Source organism: Crinia signifera, chromosome 9 (genome assembly GCF_055691185.1).
Source record: "Crinia signifera chromosome 9, ASM5569118v1, whole genome shotgun sequence".
Classification (NCBI taxonomy): Eukaryota; Metazoa; Chordata; class Amphibia; order Anura; family Myobatrachidae; genus Crinia; species Crinia signifera.
Window position 1 is genome coordinate 41,900,112 of NC_139225.1, and position 20,436 is coordinate 41,920,547.

Below are 20,436 nucleotides of genomic sequence, written 5' to 3' on the forward strand. Positions count from 1 at the left end.
GTGCCCAAAATCCTGCAGTCTGTCAACCAAATTGCGACTAAACAACACAGTGACTGGCAATGCAACAGTATTATGGAACGTGGGCAGAACATAAAACATTGGTCATTTACAACCAAATTTAAACTGCGCCCACCTCTCAATCAGGCCCATAGGCTTTCTATTCCATGGACCAGACTATTTCATTCATGTGTTTAAAAAAATTCTTGTACAGGCTAAAGAAAACAAATTATTGTGACCTTCTGACCCAGGCGCATTCTGACTTGCCGCATTAATTGCTGTTTCATAGCTCAGCTGCTAACCTCATTTTGCCTTGTGTACATGGTCTGAGGCTAATGACCTGATTATCTCCAATGACCCAGTAATCATATCACCCTCTCTATAGTGCTGATATCCCATCAATGCCCTCTGGACTTTGTTTTGGGTGGAGTGTTGTCTACTGTAGTTTTTCAGCACCAATTTGTCTTCTAACTGATTGTAAACATATGTAAATGAGTCTTGTTTTCAGAGCACTCCCTTATCCTGGGGACATACTGTACAATGCTAATCAATGCATGCCTGTATTGTAACTATAACCATATTTACATACTAGAGACCTGTTCCCATAAGAGTATCTATAAATGCCTAAACTAAACTCAGTTTTATGTCCACAACACTCCAGTCATTTCATACTTGCCCCAGAAACAAATTTATAGCATCAATAATACCCCTTTTACATCAAAAACCCTGGTTGGACCCTGGTCTTTGAACGCTGGAGTTTCCAGGGTCTGACCTTGCTTTATACCCCATTAATACCCCTTTTACACCGCCGAAAAATCCGGGTCAGACCCGGATCTTCGGCGGTGTAAATCCCTAACGCCGTGTCCCTTTACACGGGACTTCTACCCAGGTCCTGACCTGGGTAGAACACGGCTAGGACCTGGGTAGAGGGCGGTGTAAATGGGAACGCCGGGTCGGATGACCCGGCTCCCATTTACATGAATGGGGAACGTCCAACCTGCGGACCGCAGCGTCCGCAGGTTGGACGGATTGTCAGTCTGACACTGACAGCCGGCGCTGCTGTCTGCTATACTCTGCAGACAGCAGCGGCGGCGGGGGAGGGAGGTGAACGGATGCCTGTGTGCGGCATCCATTCACCTCCTGTCCAATGGCGGGGGGGTGCGCGGGGACTGGGGGCAGCCTAGCAGCTTACCTTAGTGCTGGGCTGCCCCCAGCAGTGTTCCGGGTACGGCGGCGTCGATCGGCGCTTGAAGATGACATCGCGCTGTCATCTTCAAGCGCCGGGAAGAGGGGGGTGCGGGCGTTTAAGCCCGTCCTGTGTAAATGCCCCTAAACGCCGGGTCGCACCCGGCTTCAACCAGGGTCCAAAAAGCCGGGTGCGACCCGGCGTTTTGGTCTAAAAGGGGTATTACACAGCACTTCGACCTGGGTCTGCACCATTTACACTTAACCTGGGTCAGCCCTGCATTCCTCGTGGATGTTGTTAAAAATGCTTGCTCGTTGCCAGGGGGTATAAAATATATATATTATATTTATAAATATATATATATTATATTTATATAAATATAAAGCCCAATTTCTGCCGATAATAGCTGAACTGCTCAACCACAGGGGTCACTTCCACGTATGTGTGGATAAAAAATACGAATAATAGTAAGCATCCAACTCCTGTGGGTGTGCAGCGAGGAAGTGACCCCTGTGGTTGAGCAGTTCAGCTATTATCGGCAGAAATTGGGCTTTTTGAAGTCCTACACCTCTGCAGGACAGAGGTTTTACCTAAACTGATGTGGTCAGTAACCTTTTATATTCATTCTTTACTGTTGGAAGAAATCTATCTTCATGATACAATTCAGATTGGATCCTCATGTACCCCTGATGAAGTCCTAAGGGACGAAACGCGTAGGGTTTCGTATCCTAAGAAGTCTTACACATCTTGAAGTTGGATCTGTTGACTCACTTGAACAAAATTGTCATCTGAATTTGTAATTTGCATCAAATTTTGTACAAACTCATTTTTTTATTGATACTTTATCATTGTGAAGAAAATTAGAATAAACCCAAATTTTATGTACCAATGTATGACTATTAATGTACTAAAGTGGTGAAATAGACAGAGCGCACATCTATAGGCCCCCATACACTAGCCGATTTTGGTCAGATTTCAGCCAGATCAGTCGGATCTGGCCGAAATCAGACCAAAATCGGCTAGTTTTGATGTCCCCTCAGATCCGATGCGCGGTCCCGTCCGCATCGGATCTGCGTCGGGTGGTCGGACCTGCTGCACGTCCGACCACCCGACTTGGGACCTAGTGGGGCGGCGAGGCGGTAGAGGGAGCAGGGGGGTCTGGGGACGCTGCGGGGGACACAGGCGGCATAGAGCCACGCAGGGGGAGCCGGCGGGAGCTGTCAGTATTGAATAAAAAAAAAAAGCCCATACAATGCATGGGCGGCCTGTGATTGGCTGAGTGCTCTCTCAGCCAGTCAGCAATTGGCTGAGAGAGCGCTCAGCCAATCACAGGCTGCCCATTCATTGTATAGGCTTTTTTTTTCTAGCACTGACAGCTCCCGCCGGCTCCCCCTGCCCGGCTCTATGCCGCCTGTGTCCCCCGCAGCGTCCCCAGCAGCGGGGGACACAGACGCTGTCCCCGCAGCGTTACCAGCAGCGGGGGACACAGACGCTGTCCCCGCAGTGTTACCAGCAGCGGGGGACACAGACACTGTCCCCGCAGCGTCCCCAGCAGCGGGGGACACAGACGCTGTCCCCGCAGCGTTACCAGCAGCGGGGGACACAGACGCTGTCCCCGCAGCGTCCCCAGCCCCCCTGCTCCCACCTCTGTAGCCCCCCCCCCCCCCCTGCTCCCCGGGTTTTTTACATGTGATAAATCGAGACGATTTATCACATGTAAAAAATGGCACATCAAGTGCCAATCTAATCAAGCTCCCCCGGGGAGCAGCCGGGGAAGCTCAGGGGGAAGTCGGGGGCGACTTGTCCTAAGGACAAGTCGCCCTAGTGTATGGGGGCCTTTACTCTTCTTTCTTCTATCTGTCCCACCTGGTACCTATATTAACAGCTAGGTACGGTAGAAGTGCAGCTCACAAATCAGCGCAGAAAAAGGACCACACTCCCCTCACTTTTAATATATATATATATATATACTGCTTGAATAAAAATTTTGAGGGGGTTGATGGGGGAAGCTGTCCCCGGGTGCTGGGAGGAGGGGGTCCCTGCGGCTGCTGAGGGGAGGGGGGGTACCTGTCAGCCTGAGGTCGGAGGGGATGATGTGCGCCGCCGATGCTGCTGTACCTCCCCCCGCAGCCGCTAAGTTCCTGCGCCGAATGGACAGTCAGTGGCGGGGGTCCCTCCGGCGCATGGGAACTAGTACTAGTTCCCAAGCGCTGGAGGGACCGCCGATGACTGTTCATTCGCAGCAGGGACTGGCTGCCGGAGGGAGGTACAGCAGCAGCAGTGCACATCATCCCCTGCGACCTCAGGCTGACAGCCGCAGGGACCCCCTCCTCCCGCAGCAGCTGGGCACAGCTTCCCCAGCGCTGCACGCTGTGGACCCGCTGCGGGTGCCTGGACGCGCAGCGGGAACATTTATACCAGCATATACACGGGTCCTATCCGGGTTCTACCCAGGTCAGGACCTGGGTAGAGGACCCGTGTAAATGGACATGGATATACCCTATTTACACCGCCGATGATCCGCGTCTGACCCGCCGCTGACCCGGATTTTTCGGAGGTGTAAAAAGGTTATAATTCATACCTCCCAACTTCTAAAATACCTAATTTGTGACTATGCGTGCACTGAAATTTGGGTGCTGGATGGGTGACATTTCATATCTGCGAACAAGACCTGGGGCACACTGACCCAGGTTACCCATTTAGACTGCACCGCAAGCCGTGTTGAATCCATGCTCAACCCTGCTTGCTACCTGGGTGAAAAAAATGGCACTCGACCCAGGTAATTTCAACTGGGTGCATTTACACTGCACAATATCCCAGGTTGCTAAGCATTCATGTGCAATCACCCAGAATATTTAGGGCAGCGTAAAAGGGTATCAACAATGACCTGATTTTAGCCATATCCAGGGGTCACTTCTCCCTGCTCTTCATCTTGGAACTCTCTGCTGCCTTTTGACACCATGAATCATCCAAACCATTGGCCTCTCAAGCACTGGTCTGGCCTGGTTCACCTCTTATCTCACTAACCACTCCTTCTCTGTGTCTGCCTCTGGCTCCAACTCACCCCCTTTTATACTACCTGTTGGATTCCCTTAGGCCACATTCTCTTCTCCCTGTACACCTCTTTCCTGGTGTGCCCATAAGCAGCTCCTTTTCCTTCAATACTATCTCTATGCTGATGACACACAACTATGTCTCTGCTCTCCTGACCTCTCCCCCTCTGTTATTTTTTGGGTATCAAGCTGCCTTTCGGCCATCTCCTCCTTGATTTCTGAGTGCTCCCACAAACTTAACATGAACATAACCAAACATCATCTTTCCTCCATCTAGTTTCTCCACCCCCTAATATCTCTATGACTGTTGACAATACCATCATTACCCCCGTTCCCCAAATCCACTGTTTCAGCATCACTCTTGACTCCTCCCTCTCATTTACATAATCTAGACTAAATCCTGTTGGTTCCAACTGCGCAATATCATTTGCATCAGGCCGTTCCTCTCCCAAAGTGCGTCTAAACTTATTTTACACTCACTGGTCATCTCACGGCTCGACTATAACAACATTCTCCTTACTGGTCTCCGATGCCCTCATCTCTCTCCAGTCTGTTCTCAACACTGCAGCTAGACTTCTCTTCCTTTCCTGCAGCTCCACTTCTGCCCTCTCCTCTTTGGCAGCAATCAAAGCCAGTAGACTCTGGCTTTCTACCAGAGTCTACTGCTCTTACTGTGCTCTGTTATTGGGAAAGATCTACTGTGCAAGTGCCAATCAGAGAACATGGCCACTATGCCCTTTTCATTGCGATTTATGTCCCCAGCACTGGCCATCATTTGTCTTCTTTGGAGAGGTAAATAAAATTATATGGGTGCCGGGTATGCAGTGTGGGCCTGTAGGTTGATGTTTTGCCTAGGGTGCCAAGAAGCCTTAACCAGCCATGCCTAGAAATATGCACGTTGATGGGAAAGGAAACCAAACGTGTCCTCATTTACTCATTTCGCTTCCTTCCTTCCTTCTTTCTTTTTGTTGTATATTTTATTTTTATACAGTGGGGAGTTGGCCTGATCGCAGAGTGATGCAATCGTTTTCCAGTTTAGCCACAGATTGGGGACTGTGATTGTGGTCAGAATATGTCCTCACACACACAGACAGCATATTAGTGAACAAGCCTGATAATGAACCAGTCATCTTATTGTCGGGCATTACACTGGTTCAAGGGTCTGACACACAAAATGGCCGCCGGCTGTGGCAGCTTAAGATGTTACACAGTAGCCATTTAAAGTGGTTTATAAATCCTGAAAATTATGATTCGTTGGTTTTAATTAGATTGTTTTATGGGCACCTGACTGAGCAATTCAATTTTTCCAATCATCCATTAATTATAGCACTTGTCGCGCCCAGATAGACCGGGTTAAGTCACTAAGAGAGAGATGGGCAGCTAACCCGAGGGTGGCCTGCCATGCTGGGTATAGTGAAATTGTTCTATTTATTTATTACTTTATATTAACTTTTAGGCAATAATAGTGGAAAGGGTTTCCATTTCCAATAGATAGTTATGCATTTATCAGCATGTACATTCCTATGATGTACCACAAACCACATGCACATATTGCTGGTAGCTAAATAGGCACATTGACATAATGGTGGAAATTTACTAAAATGTGTATTCTACTTCACATGTGATGTTGTTATGGACAACCAATCAGAATCTACTTCTTATTTATTTAGCACCCTCTAGAACAGGGCTGGGCAACACCGGCCCTCCAGATGTTGATGAACTACACATCCCAGCATGCCTTGCATCAGTTTCAGCATGGCCACATAGAAAAACTAATGCAAAGCATCCTGGGATGTGTAGTTCATTAACATCTGGAGGGCCGGTGTTGCCCAGCCCTGCTCTAGAAGATAGTAGACAGGATCTGATTGGTTGCCCATAGCAACATCACATGTGAAGTAGAATACAGATCTTAGTAATTTTCCCCCAATATAGCTACATTTTCACTTCGCAATTTTTGCGTTCACTGTTTTCCTCTTCTGTCATCCCCAGGACCATCTTGTGTAGGTAGGGTCCCCACTGCACTGCTTTGCCCGGGGGCCCATAATGCTGTTAAGATGGCCCTTGTCATCACTAATGGATTAGCGCCCTTTTATTGTGGCTTAAATCTCCATAAACCAGATCCCATTTAATGCAGAACTAGGTGATTCATCGCGCCCTACGGGCACTCTTCACACCGTCGTGAGGGGCTGCTCCCCCTTAATTTGTAAACATTTGTATTGTGAGACCTATGGTTAGAATTGTATGAAAGATGCCCCGTATTGCAACTTGCGTTATAGGTGAAATGTGTTAAATAGAGAGCATATGATTTGGAAGGGGGTGTGCATTGTTTTGTTTAATGAAAAAGCAGTTATAGAGTAAGATGTACATTGTAAGTGTGGAGGGTACAGTGACGTTTGTGGGTGTGGGGGGGGGGTGCGTGTTGTTTAGGTGTGTGTATGTGCAATAGTATAGTAGGGTGTTTCTGAGTCAGCGGTTCCCCACTGGCGGAGGTCACGACACAGGAAAACAGGAGGCTGGGTAGTGATATGGGTGTGTGGGCATAAGGGGGACGAAAGATGAGGGTGGGGGACACTGTGCAGCTTCTGCCAGTGGGTGAGAGTCCAGCGTGGCAGCACAGGAGTACAAGACGGTGCCCCTGAGTCAGTGTCTCCTCCTACTGGGTGGGAGTTGGGGTGCATGAGAGCAGGAGGCTGGGCTATGAGGCATGATAGGGGTATGTGGGCAACACAGAGTCAGCGACTCCCCAGTGGTGGAAGTTACGGTTCAGGAGAGCAGGAAGCTGGTAGTGATATGGATCTGTGGGCATAAGGGGGACTAAAGAGGAGGGTGGGGGACACTGTGCAGCTTCTGCCAGTGGGTGAGGGTCCAGCGTGGCAGCACAGGAGTACAGGACAGTGCCCCTGAGTCAGTGTCTCCTCCTACTGGGTGGGAGTTAGGGTGCATGAGAGCAGGAGGCTGGGTGGTAAAGCATGATAGGGGAATGTGGGCAACACAGGGTGAGCGGGTCCCCACTGGCGGAAGTTACGGGGCAGGAGAACAGGAGGCAGGGCAGTGATAGTGTGTGGGCATGAGGGGTAGTAAAGGTTTTTGGCTGTTGCTGAGTAGGGATAGGCATTGGTGCAGATGCATCGATGGTTGGCATTGATGGCGATTTTGCACCCTGCCATCGATAGTAGTAACATATTACTTGTATAACCATCGAATGTTGTAGCTATCGATGGTCATCCATTATATCTGACTGAATAGGCTGTGGGTCAATCAGAACTTGGTGGCGGGACTTCCAGGTGTGGGGGGCGGAGCTATGCTCTGTGTCCCGGCACCTTAAAAGAATGTGAAACTTGATTGGTTCTCCTTTGCCATCGATGTAGGGAAACCATCTGGTCCTCCCACATCGATGGCAAAAGTATTCAACATCAGCCATAAACCATCGATTATTTGAAATCATTGATGGTCGATGGGCATCCCTAGAACTGGAGGAGGGTGGGGGACAGTATGCAGCTCGTGACAGTGGGTGAACGTCTCCTCCCACTGGGAGTTAGTGAGCGTGCAGGAGGCTGTATAATAGTGGTATGTGGGCAAGACATTGATAAAAGTTGTAAAGCTGGTGCAGAGGACTGTGGGGACACTTCTGGCAGTGGGGGAACCTGCAGCGCGGCAGCCAGGGACGGATTTCCCACCTAGGGGCGGCACCTGCTTGTGGTGGTACAGGATCCCCCATTGTCACAGGGGTACGTGAAATGCGGGAGCGGAGTTGTGGGGGTCCGCTGGGGGGTGGAATTGCCGGAGGGGGGGGGTGTGCGGGTATCCGCGATTAGCGGGAGGGGGCGGGGGTCTGCAAATCGTGAGAGGGGGGCGCAGGGGGGGCTGCAAATTACAGGAGGGGGTTGTCGGGGTCAGTGAATTGCGGGAGAGGGGTTGTGGGGGTCCGTGAATCGCGGGAAAGGCGCTGGCGGTGCCTTGAATTAAGGGAGGGGGGGCAGGGGGGGGTGGCGTGGGGGTCCGTGAATCGCAGGAGGGGGCGTGAATCGCGGGGGGGGGGTCGTGGGGGGCCGCAAATCGCAGGAGGGGGGTGCGGGAGGGTGCTGTGAATTGCGTGAGGGGGGGGGTGTGAATCGCAGGAGGGGGGGGCGCGAATTGCAGGAGGGGGTTTGCAAATTGCGGGAGGGGGTGCGGGGGGGGGGGTGGTGAATCGCGGGGGAGTCCGTGGGAGGTGCCGAGGGGGTCCACGTCGCGGGAGGTGGGGCGGGGGGTTCCATGAATCGCGGGTGGGGGTCCGCAAATTGCGGGAGGGGGGCGCGAATTGCGGGAGGGGGGGTCACAAATCGCAGGAGGGGGTGTGCCGTGAATCGCGGGAGGGGGCGGTGGTCCTCAAATCGCGCGGGGGGATGTGTGTTTGTGTCGCGGTGGGCCCGCGAATCGCGGGAGGGGGGGTCGTGAGGTCTCAGGGGTCCCGCGAATCGCGTGAGGGGGGTTGCTGGCAGAGGGGGGGTGCGGGAGTAATGGTGGCTATGGTGGATGGTGGGCGTGTACTGTAGCCCTGGCTGGGCGGGGGGAGGTGATGTCAAGGGGGTGGGGTGTGTATAATGTTATACACATAGAACACTTTTCCCTGGGGGGGGGGGGCAGGTTTGTGTATCCCGCTGGACGGGAACGTTATATACACAGGGATGAGTGACAGATCTGGTTAAATATATAAGAGATGCTTATGAAAGCTTAATTCTGCGATGCTGTATTACAATGATATAGCCTCATTGTTACTATTGCTATAAAATCTGCTACTAAGCTAATTGAAGAAATCAGTCTGGTTTAGCATTTTTTTCTGATGTTGATTCAAAACTTTTTGTCAAAGCCACTGACAAACTGCAGCTTCATAAATCTAGCTCAACAGTTTCTAAAGCTTTGAGAAAAGAAAATCAGAGCTGTTGCATATACCAACCAATCAAATTGTAGTTATCATTTTGTAGACTACATATTCTAGCTAGATTATTTTTAGTTTTTGCTAATTTACCCCGGGATCCTGTTAGTCTAAAGGACGGCGATAGTGAAAAGCAACTGAAATCCATACCTCCCAACATCGGGAGGAGGGACCCGGGAAGAAGGAAGGGAGGGACACGGTAGGAGGGAAATGTTGGGGGTGTGGCCTCATGGCAAGACGGCATGGACTATTGCCACAAGTCCATGCCCCCGTTATTGCCGCTGTGGGGGCATGGCTAGTGGCTCTGGGAGCTGCTGGCCATGTCCCCAGCCCATCAGGCTGCAGGAATAGACGTCTATGGACAGGGGGACACTCCCAACTTGTTTTGCTTGTGAGACAAGGTATATGTGTGTGCTCATCCAACATGTATCGCGGGATGCCCTGATTTGCTCAGCTCCTCCCACTAGGTACTGGTAAATGTTGTGTGCCTTATAGACTCCACAATCTGTTTGCGACATTCAGACATGCGGCTTTCCATGCAGCAGATATACACAATACCAGGCACATGCCATCATGAAATAGCAGATGCATTGTGTGGGCATGTAGTTGGCATGTTGGAAATTCCCTTCTGAGTCCCTTGAGTTTCTTCTTTAGCGATGACACCATTTCACTGAAGATAGGGTTACAGGGTTCTTCAGAATTACTGAATCATTTACTTTCTGATACTATATGATTTTATAGTAGTGTTATGTACTGAACATCCTTTTGCGGTGTGGCACAGAACCAGGTACCTTGTCACAGGAAAGACTCCTGGCCCAGTATCCGAGTACACAGGAAATGCATTCTGCTAAGTGCTCCTAAAACTGCCATCAATCAGTCATTTCAGCTGCTGCTCAGACAAAAGACAGAGACATAGGCTAACAGACACAAGCTGGCCTATCAGAAGTCATGCACTGTTTTAAGGCCCATACACACTTGTAGACTTTCATTTCAAAAGACTTTGCCAAAATCTCTGATAGATTTATCTTTCACCAAAGTAGTGCGTACACACTGAACTATTTTCCCCAAAGAGCAAAAGATTTTCAGGAGGCAAAAGACTTTGCTGAAAATCTTTCATATAAAAGGCTATTTACATAATGGGCGGGGTTAGAATTCCAAGGGTGGGAGCAGGGGCCATTTTATTCAGTGCATGTCTGCTCTTGGGGCCTGATTCAGAACTGATCGCTGGGCTGTGTATATTCGGAGCCCAGTGATCAGGTAAAATCCCGAAACGCCATTGGAAGCGCATTAAAAAGTACTATATTTTCAAGAGCCTTGAGTGACTTTATTTCTTCCATACAGATGGAGCCCGGCTCCCTCTTTCTGGCGAATCGCCAGAACGTCACCACTGGCGATCCGCCAGCAGCCCGGCTCTCCATCTGACTGAGACGTGCACGCGCGTCTCAGTTTCCGGGGCGGCAGGGCGACGGGAACCCTGTCCGTCTCCGCTTCAGGGAGACGGACAGGGTTGGGGGGGGGGGGGTGCAGGGAGGTGGTGAGGACCCCGGGTTGACCGCCGACAAGCCAGCGGGGACCCGGCGGAAGAAGCGCCGTCGGAAGGGGACGCGCGCGCATCTCATGCGCGCACGTCCCCTTTCGCAGATACAGGTGGCGGGGGATGGCGTCGCCATCGCCATCCCCTGCAAAGAAGAGACCCGCTCCATCTGTAATTTTGTGTGTGTGTGTGTGTGTGTGTGTGTGTATGTATGTATGTATGTATGTATGTATGTATATATATATATATATATATATATATATATTCATTGGTGGGTAGTGGAGCCATTAATATATACATTGCTGGCATGTGCCAGCAATGTATATATTATTACTGGACAATACATAAATATTCATTGGTGGGTAGTGGTGCCAGTAATATATACATTGCTGGCATGTGCCAGCAATGTATATATTATTACTGGCCAATACATAAATATTCATTGGTGGGTAGTGGTGCCAGTAATATATACATTGCTGGCATGTGCCAGCAATGTATATATTATTACTGGCCAATACATACATTTTCATTGGTGGGTAGTGGAGCCATTAATATATACATTGCTGGCATGTGCCAGCAATATATATATTATACTGGCCAATACATAAATATTCATTGGTGGGTAGTGGTGCCAGTAATATATACATTGCTGGCATGTGCCAGCAATGTATATATTACTGGCTAATAACATTGGTGGCCAGTGTGCAGTATGCTGTGCTCCGTGTGGAGCAAGTCGGAGGGAGCAGGGCGGATAGAAGCCGGGAGGGGCGGGGCGTCAGCTGACAGTCTGTGCTGTGGCCGGGCGGGAGCAGCTGCAGCCTGGAGAAGTTCTATGGAGCCGGGCAGACGAGCGGGGCGGTCCTTCAGCGGCGGTGATTATGATCTGCAGCCGGCGGGGGAGCAGGGGGAGGGAGCGGGGCGGTCAGCCGGGCTGAAAGTGTATCATCTTTCAGTCCGCGCTGCGTACACACCTGGCGATGATGGCTGAAAAACCAGCCATCATCGCTAGATGTGCTGGTAAAACCAGCAGACTGCCCACCTCGTTGGCGATGATGCGGGAGCGCGCATCATCGCCAGTCGGCAGTCGGGGGGGCATACACACCAGGCGACTTTCAGGTGAAAATCGCTCAAAACGGCTGTTTTGACCGATTTTCAGCTGAAAGTCGTCTAGTGTGTATGGGCCTTTAGGTACAGTATATCTGTGCTAATGCAGCACCTAATGTGAGATATTCTGATATTAGAAGTCCTCAATGACTTCCATAATTATATAACAGAAAACTGAACTGAAAACTCACCTATTCATCAAAGCATACCCTAAGTTCCACTGCATAAACTAACTGGTTCTCCGACCCCTTGCCATTTTACATCCTGCTATCTAACCACCACCCACTTGCTTGCACCTCTTGTAATCTGTCTGTCTCCCCCTCCTACTAGATTGTAAACTCCTCCGAGTAGGGCCCTCTTCTCTCCTGTTGTCAAAGCCCTCTTCTCTTCACATTTCACTCACAGCTCTCCTATACTCCAACACTCAGTGACCATCTTCGTCTGCATACTCATCTCCATCATTGGCCTCAAGCCTCTAGTTGTATGTTGATTGGGTCCTCACTACTTACATTTAAGCTGTAATGTGTATTGATTTGTGGCGCTCTTTATTTGTACTGTATTTTTGTTATTTATTCAATGTTGTGCCAAGTTTTGTCTCCCTGTATTGTTCCTTTGTGCGGCGCTGCGAAACGCTTGTGGCGCCTTATAAATAAAATTATAATAATAATAATAACAGAGCAAGACTCTTGGTACCTGGAGCGCCCAGGTACGTTCTCATATCCATAATTAAGGTGCATACACGCTGTACAATTTTTTTTGGGACCAATTTTGTTGAAAGACATTTCCATTGAACCCAGTGTCCTGGACAAAAGATGTTGCTGAAAGATATTGACGATAGAAGAATGACGAATGATGATGTGCTTACCAGCCAGTTGTTCATCAAGATTGTTCGTCAACTGTGCATGCAGCTCAATTCGGATGTCTTTTATAAAATAACCTATAAACTGTAGCTAGATCTTTCTTCTTTCATCTGTTGTCAATATCTTTCGTCCAGGACACTGGGTTCAATGGAAATGTCTTTCAACAAAATTGGACAAAAAAATTGTACAGTGTGTATGCATATCCCAGTATTATATGTTACAGTATAATATATATGGTACATGAGTATTATGACCAATTCACATGTTGTAATATTTTTTTTTGCAATGTAAGTAATGCTAATAGTCAGTGGTGTAAGAGTGGCACTCAGAGCCGGCCCTAGCCAGTTTTATGCCCTAGGCAAGGTTTTGGCTGATGCCCCCTAGCACCACTGGTACAATGCTGCGGTTCATATACACAAGTAGACATACACAGGACTGTAGGGAGGATGTAGTAAGACGCAGAGCAATCACAGAGGACGTAGGGAGGATTCAGTGAGACGAAGGGCACTAGGGAGGGTGCCACAGCACCGCATATATAAGCCAGCACCCGCTCCGCCACTGGCGGGGTGAGCACAGGGCGGCCAGTTCAGCTGTGAATTGGAAGTGGTGCTGACAAACTCATGCCCCACTGATCACCAATGTTAAAGGAGTCGGTCACCCCTAGACATAGGCCAATGCCCTAGGCAATTGCCTAGTTCGCCTATGCCTAGGGCCGGCTCTGGTGGCACTGCAGCCCAAGCAGTGGCTTGAGGGAGCTGGCGCTGTGGGGGCACATGGTAGCTGCAAATTCCAATGGGTCTGACCCAGTGGTGGGATGCAAATAAATTAACAACAGGTTCTATGTCCTAATACCCATTGCACATGAAGCTGCACGCCATAATGCCAATTACACATAAGGCCACACACCGTAATGCCATTACACATTGTGCTACACAACATGATGCCAGTTACACATTATGCCGCACACCCATGATGCCCATTACATATTTAAAACATAAGTGCCACTTACATTCTGCTGCAGACACTCACAAGATACTGTAAGCAGCTGACCTGCTTTCAGTATACAGCCGGGCAGGTTTCACAGCCGTCTACTGAAAGCAGGTCCACGGCTATTGTGAATTCTCATGCTGGACTGTGAGCCAATAGGAGCTCGCGGCCTGGCAGCCAATAAGGAGCCACCACTGCCGCTCCTTATTGGCTGCTGGACCGCGAGCTCCAATTGACTCACGGTCCCGCAGTAGCATTCAAAATAGCCGTAGACCTACTTTGTGTATACAGCCAGGCAGCACGCAGCTCTCTGCCCAGCTGTCACAGCTGCTTACAGTACCTTGTGAGCATCAACGGCGCTCCTTAGCAAACGGTTTTGCAGAACTGATCGTATATTAGGTATCGGTGAGAACCGGCTGAATCCCACCTGTGGTCTGACCGTCCATATGGAATCTGCTAAAAGTGTCCTTCCAAAAATGTCCACCGTCTTGGAGGAGACAAATGCTAGTGCTCCTACAGGACAGATGGATACTGTAGATGCTAGATGTCCTACAGGACAGATGAATATATGTTAGAGGTTAGGGTCTTGCACACTTTTCATGGGGGGTGGAAGGGACTCTTGATGTTTGGAAGCCTCCCAGCCTTTAGGGAGGGTAGGTAAGTACGATTCAAGTCTAAACATTAGATGCATATTTTTAAAGAATGTTGTGCATGAGATAAAGTTGGTGCCATCCGAAAGCAAAGGTGTCACTATCTCAATCATGCTCCCAATAATGGGGATTTTGGAATAATTTGGATACCGGATGTACGAACCCATACTGGTTTAATTACTAAGATGGGAGTTCTATTCAAGATGGCATGTTGCCCAGAGCAACCAATCAGAATCTACTTCTCATTTATTTATCAAGTTCTAGAACATGATAGATATAATCTGATTGGTTGCTCATAGCAAGATCCCATCTTCAATAGAATTTTATATTAGTAAATAAACCCCATAGTTTTAAAACCTGGTTGAACCTCTTGCAGCATTTCAATTGGGTACGGTTTGTCAACTAAAGACGAGCATCCCAAAGATGACAAAACAAGGTTTGCACCCTTTTCCATAACTGTTTTAGTAGGGCAATACTGCTATTTACTCAATGTTATTATTCTTCACCAAGCAGTATATACACATTGATTATGTATAGTATATTTATAAATTCATCTTGCTTTTGAGGATGTAAAACTTTTCTGATGTTGCAAACTTCTGGCTATTTTTGGACCTGTCTTGGGAAAGTCTATGTTAATGTTTAGCAAGACTTTTTGTAAGCTATGTATTGCTATCGTGTTGCAATTCTTCATGGAAATTTATGAAGTTCTTTTCATTTGCAGAATTATTTAGATTAAATGTCTTTGGAAGTCTGAGCAGCCTCCCCCGGGCCTTCCGCAAAAGAGAGTCTCAGGATCCAAACTTCCGTAGTAATGTCAGCTTGGACAATGTTTTTGAGAAGACCCAAGATGACCTCACAGCTGTACCCAAGAGCCCCTCCTATGCCAGATCAAGCGACATGTACAGCCACATGGGAACCATGCCTAGGCTCAGCAAAAAAGCCTCAAAGCTCAAGAAAGAAAAAGGCAAGGTCCCACCGGCCGCCATGACCTCACGCTCAACCAGTGACCTATTAGACGAGGATTCCAGTGACATTATAGTGGTCCCCTCCTTAATGGCACATAAGAAAATATCTAAAGTGGAATCAGCTGTTATAAGTGTAGGAGCTTGTGAGATAGAGCACCAGATCGATAAACCAGTGATTGACTCTATGGAAATAGCAAAGACCTGTGAGAAGAAGCCAGATGTTCCCGAAGAAAAAAAGAAAGAAGTAGTGGTGGAGAGCAACCTGGACCACAGCAAAGGAAGTTGTGGGGACAGGTAAGTGGAAAGGTGTTTTGTAATCTACTTGTAATATATAACTAATTACCAGCCTGACAAAATGACAGAACAATATAAAAGTAATGTCAGCCCTAGCGGCTTTGCGCTTCTGAATGGAATTACACCTAAATTACTCCGTTGGGTGCATCTAGTGGCCAGCAGTGTGCATAACCCTGGAATTCCCCCCATAGAGGTGAGGAGCAGGGGTAGCTTTTTATGGGATAACACTATTAACTGTTTGACTGCTTGCTTTATAAAAGCCCTATATATATATATATATATATATATATATATATATATTATATATCTATATATACAAGTGCACACAAGACTATAACAAGCTAATATTATACTTCAATATAGATATTTTCTAACCTTTATAACTCAATATACAACACATCACTCATAACAGAAAATAATAGTACGCATAAACAAAGTGTTTAGAGGGATTGAAGATTTTTTTTTCTTAAGTCCCATACACACTGGACCACTTTGAGCTGAAAGCCGCTCAGTTTTGTTGTTTGAGCTGCTTTCAGTTCCAAAGCCATCCAGTGTGTGGGCGGCGATGAGCAGTGAGCAATGATGCGTGCTCCCGCATCATCGCTGGCCCGGACACTCATCTGCTGGTATTACAAGTCGTCCACCCCCAGGAAAAATCGCTAAAATGGGCCAAAATCGAGTGATTTTCAACACCGCAATTTTTCCCATCATCTGTCAGCAAAATCGCCCCGTGTGAATGAGCCTTAACATAACTTTAATACAATGATGCTTAAGCCTGGTAAAGCAAGTGGTGATAAAGCGGTGATAAAGTTCTAAGTTCCAATTTTGTTAATCTGGAACCCGGGACCCCCGAAACGTGACCTTGTGTGGCTTGCCCTACAAATCGCATCACTTTCAAGAGGCCACAGCTCCATGCACACTATGGGCGGTATTCAATGTGAATACCTGCGAGGTGCAGCGAATCCTTTTTTGGATTCGCTGCACATTCGCCACGTTCCGGAGCCGGCGGGCTCCGGTATTCAACGAGTCAGGGGCAGCGAGCCCCTGACTGGCGAATATGAGCTCCTGCGGCGATTGCCGCAGGGAGCCTGAGGACGGTGCCAGGCAGAGAGATGGTAGTCTCTCTGCCTAGCCCAGACCTTTGTGGGGGGGTTAGGTGGGCTCCCCGGGTGCCAGGCAGCACAGGCTGCCCCCCCCGGGGGTGCCAGCAGGGGGGCGTATATTCACTACACACGATCGTAATGATCATGCAGTGAATATATGAATATGTAATGAGCGGCTCGGCTCCGGCGCCCCCTGCTGGCTGCTGTGTAAAAAAAAAAAAAAATATTATTTTTAAAATTAAATATATATTCATGTGCTTACAGCACATGAATAAAAATAGCATGCCCCTCCTCAGAAAAAAATTCCTGATTTTTTTACACCAAATGTAAAAAACAAAACACTTTATTTTAAAAGTTCACATTCCACTTCACCATAAAAAGATAGCGATTGCTACTCGATGAATCATGGCGAAAAAAACCTTCAAATGTATTCGCCATGTGGTCATTGAATAGGGTGATTCACCGTTTTTGTCAGAAATTCGCCAAACAGCACAAATTCGCCATAAAAACCTGGCGAATCAGGCTCATTGAATACCGCCCTATGTCTATTCACCCAGGCTTGCCTACTGGAAAAGGGGGACCAGCCTTCTTGAATGCGGGTCTTCTCCTGCAATCTCCCAGCCAGCGGGTGTCTGTGGGACCAAATGACACATATTGCATCATTGTGCCCCCCAGGGCCGGCCTTAGGCATAGGCAAACTAGGCAATTGCCTAGGGCATTTGGAATGCCTAGGGGCACCAGCAGCTTCTGCTGATTAAAATGATATGCAGCATGCCTATATTCTGTGTGTGAGTGAGGCTGTCTCTGCATATGAAATAGTGTATTCATGGAAATCACTGTAACATAGCATTCCATATGCAGGTACAGCCACAGTCGCACAAAGAATATAGGCATGCCGCATATCATTTTAATCATCGGAAGCACCTTGTGTATGCTGGTCATAACAATGCAAATAAGACGAATTTTCAGCAAAAAAGGCACCCAACGTTAGCAGAACTGGCCAGGAGCTGCATGGCCTATTGAGGCAAGATGTATGAGGAAACATCTGTATCCAAGCAGAGGCAGAGGTCACAGTGTTAGCAGCTGTGCGAGTGCTGTCTGCGGGTGGGTTGGTTGTGCAATAGTGTTCGGCATATGTGTAAGGGGCATTATGTGTGTCATGTATAAATGCACTGCTTTGTGCTGGGTTGCAGTGTGGCCATGGAGGTGTTTAAATTAAATATTTTCTCAGTAATGTATATAAGGTAAAGTGGTACTACAGTGTGATGTAACGTGAATAAAGGACACCATCACATGATATAATGTGAATAAAGTTGCACTACTGTGTGGCATAATTTGAATTGGGGGTAAGATTGTGTGGCCATGCCCCTTCCCAGCAAGAACACACCCCAGTTTGGGCTGCGCACCAAATGTGTGCACTGTTTCTATTTAAAATATTGCGGGTAGGAGCACCAAAATTATGACTGCTATTATGTGGGTTGATGGTGCTGGGAAAGGGGAGCAGGGTCAGAGGCGGAACTAGTGGCGGTGCTAGGGGGCACCAGCCAGAATCTTGCCTAGGGCATCATTTAGGCTAGGGACGGCTCTGGTGCCCCCCCCCCTGCAATGCCTGAAATACCAGCATTGCTCGGCAGAGGCTGTGGCCACTAGGATGCTGACCATGCCCCCAAGACGTGATGTACCATTGTAGCTCTGGCCTGCACCCCGCCCCTTTCTTATCCCTTCAGCGGCCCCGGGAATGGCTGCCAGAGGGCAGCCATAAAGTAGGCAACCCTGTATTCACCTCTGCTCACGGTAGAGCAGCAACGTGCAGGGGGGACTTCAAACTGCCCCCCCCCCCCAATGTGCAGGATATTAGTGGGACACGGGACATTCCCAAATAAACAGGACTGTCCTGTGAAACCAGGACAGTAGGGAGGCAAGTAAGTGCATCCCCAGACTACTGTGAATGCCTTATGCTTCATCAAGGGTGCTGCATAGCAGCTGATGCATAAAATGCTGCCTATCCCTGGGGAAACAGGCCGGCACATATGTTACGTATATCAAAACATGTATGCTTATATGTGCTAAGCAGTTTCCTCCTGCACTATATGGTTGGTGCTGCTGCCTCTGGTCCTAACTGGGGACGGTGCTGTAATGCAGTAATGCTAACCACGAGACCAAACCATGTTCACATACATTAATGTGTAGGAGTCTGGTGAAACACGTTTTTTTTTTTTTTTTTTCAAAGATGTTACATACAACATATATTTCGGTACTTGTGTATTATAGCGGCGCCCCCGATGTGCATCGTGCAATGCGATTTTTGCCCCCTATGCGATGAAAGATCGTGTAAGCACCATAAAGGTATCCGCGTCCCCTCGCGGGGCTCGCTGCGCTCGCCACACTTTCTATTCTCAACTCCACGCCGACGTGGATAGTGGGGGTATGAAAAGGTCAGAGGACGCGTACCGCCGCCCCTCGCGGGCTCGCTGCGCTCGCCACGCTTCGGGTTCACGTTTATAGTGGGGGGGGGGTAGCATGGGGGTGCATTTCACATTGTAAGCACCCATTAGGGTGCTTATACAATGTTTAATCGCATTGTATGGCATTGTATGCCATGTACAATGTCATACAATTTAAAAATTGTATGGCATTGTACAGCATCACGCGATATCGCGTCGCATCGCATACCATCGTATGCCTTATGGTATGCGATGCGATGGGCGCCGCCAAAATACACAAGTACCTATATTTCTCATGTTAAACATAACATTTTTGCATTGTATTATTACTGTCTATGTGTAATATACATTTGTAGCTATTGATAGGACTGCAAACAGCATTGTATAAAGCAGAACCGCTGCATGTGAAATCTGCATAGTAATTATAGAGGGCTTTCCTGCCTACATGTTTCTCTGGTGCATGAAGCCTCGTTAGATTCCATGGTAATATATTTCAATGTCATTTACTGCCTGTGCAAAGGGGCCTCAGAAGTACCAGGCACCAGCCTTGACCTACACATCTCATTATAGCTGTGTGACATCTCTGAGGCTGATACAGTGCATTGTGCTACCTCAGCATCTCCACAGCATGATGGGTGCTGGATGGAAGAGGCCACAAATCATAGACTGCTACGGGGCCCTAGAACGTTGTGCATCTTGTCGCATGTACACAGCTAGAAATACACTGATTAGAGACCGGTATGGGTCAGTAGGTTGTCATGCTCTGGGCACACTATTTTATTCTCCCTCCACACCCTAGTGGATGGTAGGGCATGAAATACCACCTGTCGGCACATGTTGGCTCAAAAAAAAAAAGTGAAAAACTCATGTCAACCTTTTGACTCTCGACCTTGCCACTGTCAACCTAATGCTTGTTTAGAGCTTCCAATCATGTCAACTTTAACTGTATCAACCTATTTTATGTGTCGACATAATATGGGTCAACCTAATGACCATCTACCTTAGAGCAGGGGTCCTCAAACTATTTTGCTCTGGGACCCCATTAGACAGTAAAAATAATGACAGGACCCCAGCAAGTTACTGCAGAAGATCCTCACATCACATGTGTGGTCAGCAGACAGCAAATATATGACAGCATTGTGGTGGCACAAAATGATAGGAGGAGCCTAAAATACAGACAATTCAACAGAGTTTTCAGACACCTTGAATCACTGACTGAGATTAAAAAAGTCATCAGCTTGATGGTCAGCAACATGGAGTCATGACCCCATCCTGAGAAGGTCAGGACCCACAGTTTCAGAACCGCTGCCTTAGAGACACCTTGGAAATTCACTGCAGCTCACT

The 20,436-nt window shown here is 48.2% G+C and overlaps 1 protein-coding gene across 2 annotated transcripts in view; it reads left to right on the forward strand.

The window, feature by feature from the left end:
• The window catches only part of SH2D3C (SH2 domain containing 3C), an 87,539-nt gene that overhangs the window by 18,675 nt on the left and 48,428 nt on the right, over nt 1–20,436 (forward strand). For both annotated transcript variants that reach the window (XM_083158988.1, XM_083158989.1), the window contains exon 2: nt 15,008–15,545. In XM_083158988.1, the coding sequence (XP_083015114.1) occupies nt 15,008–15,545 (538 nt within the window). The remainder of the gene's footprint in view (nt 1–15,007; nt 15,546–20,436) is intronic.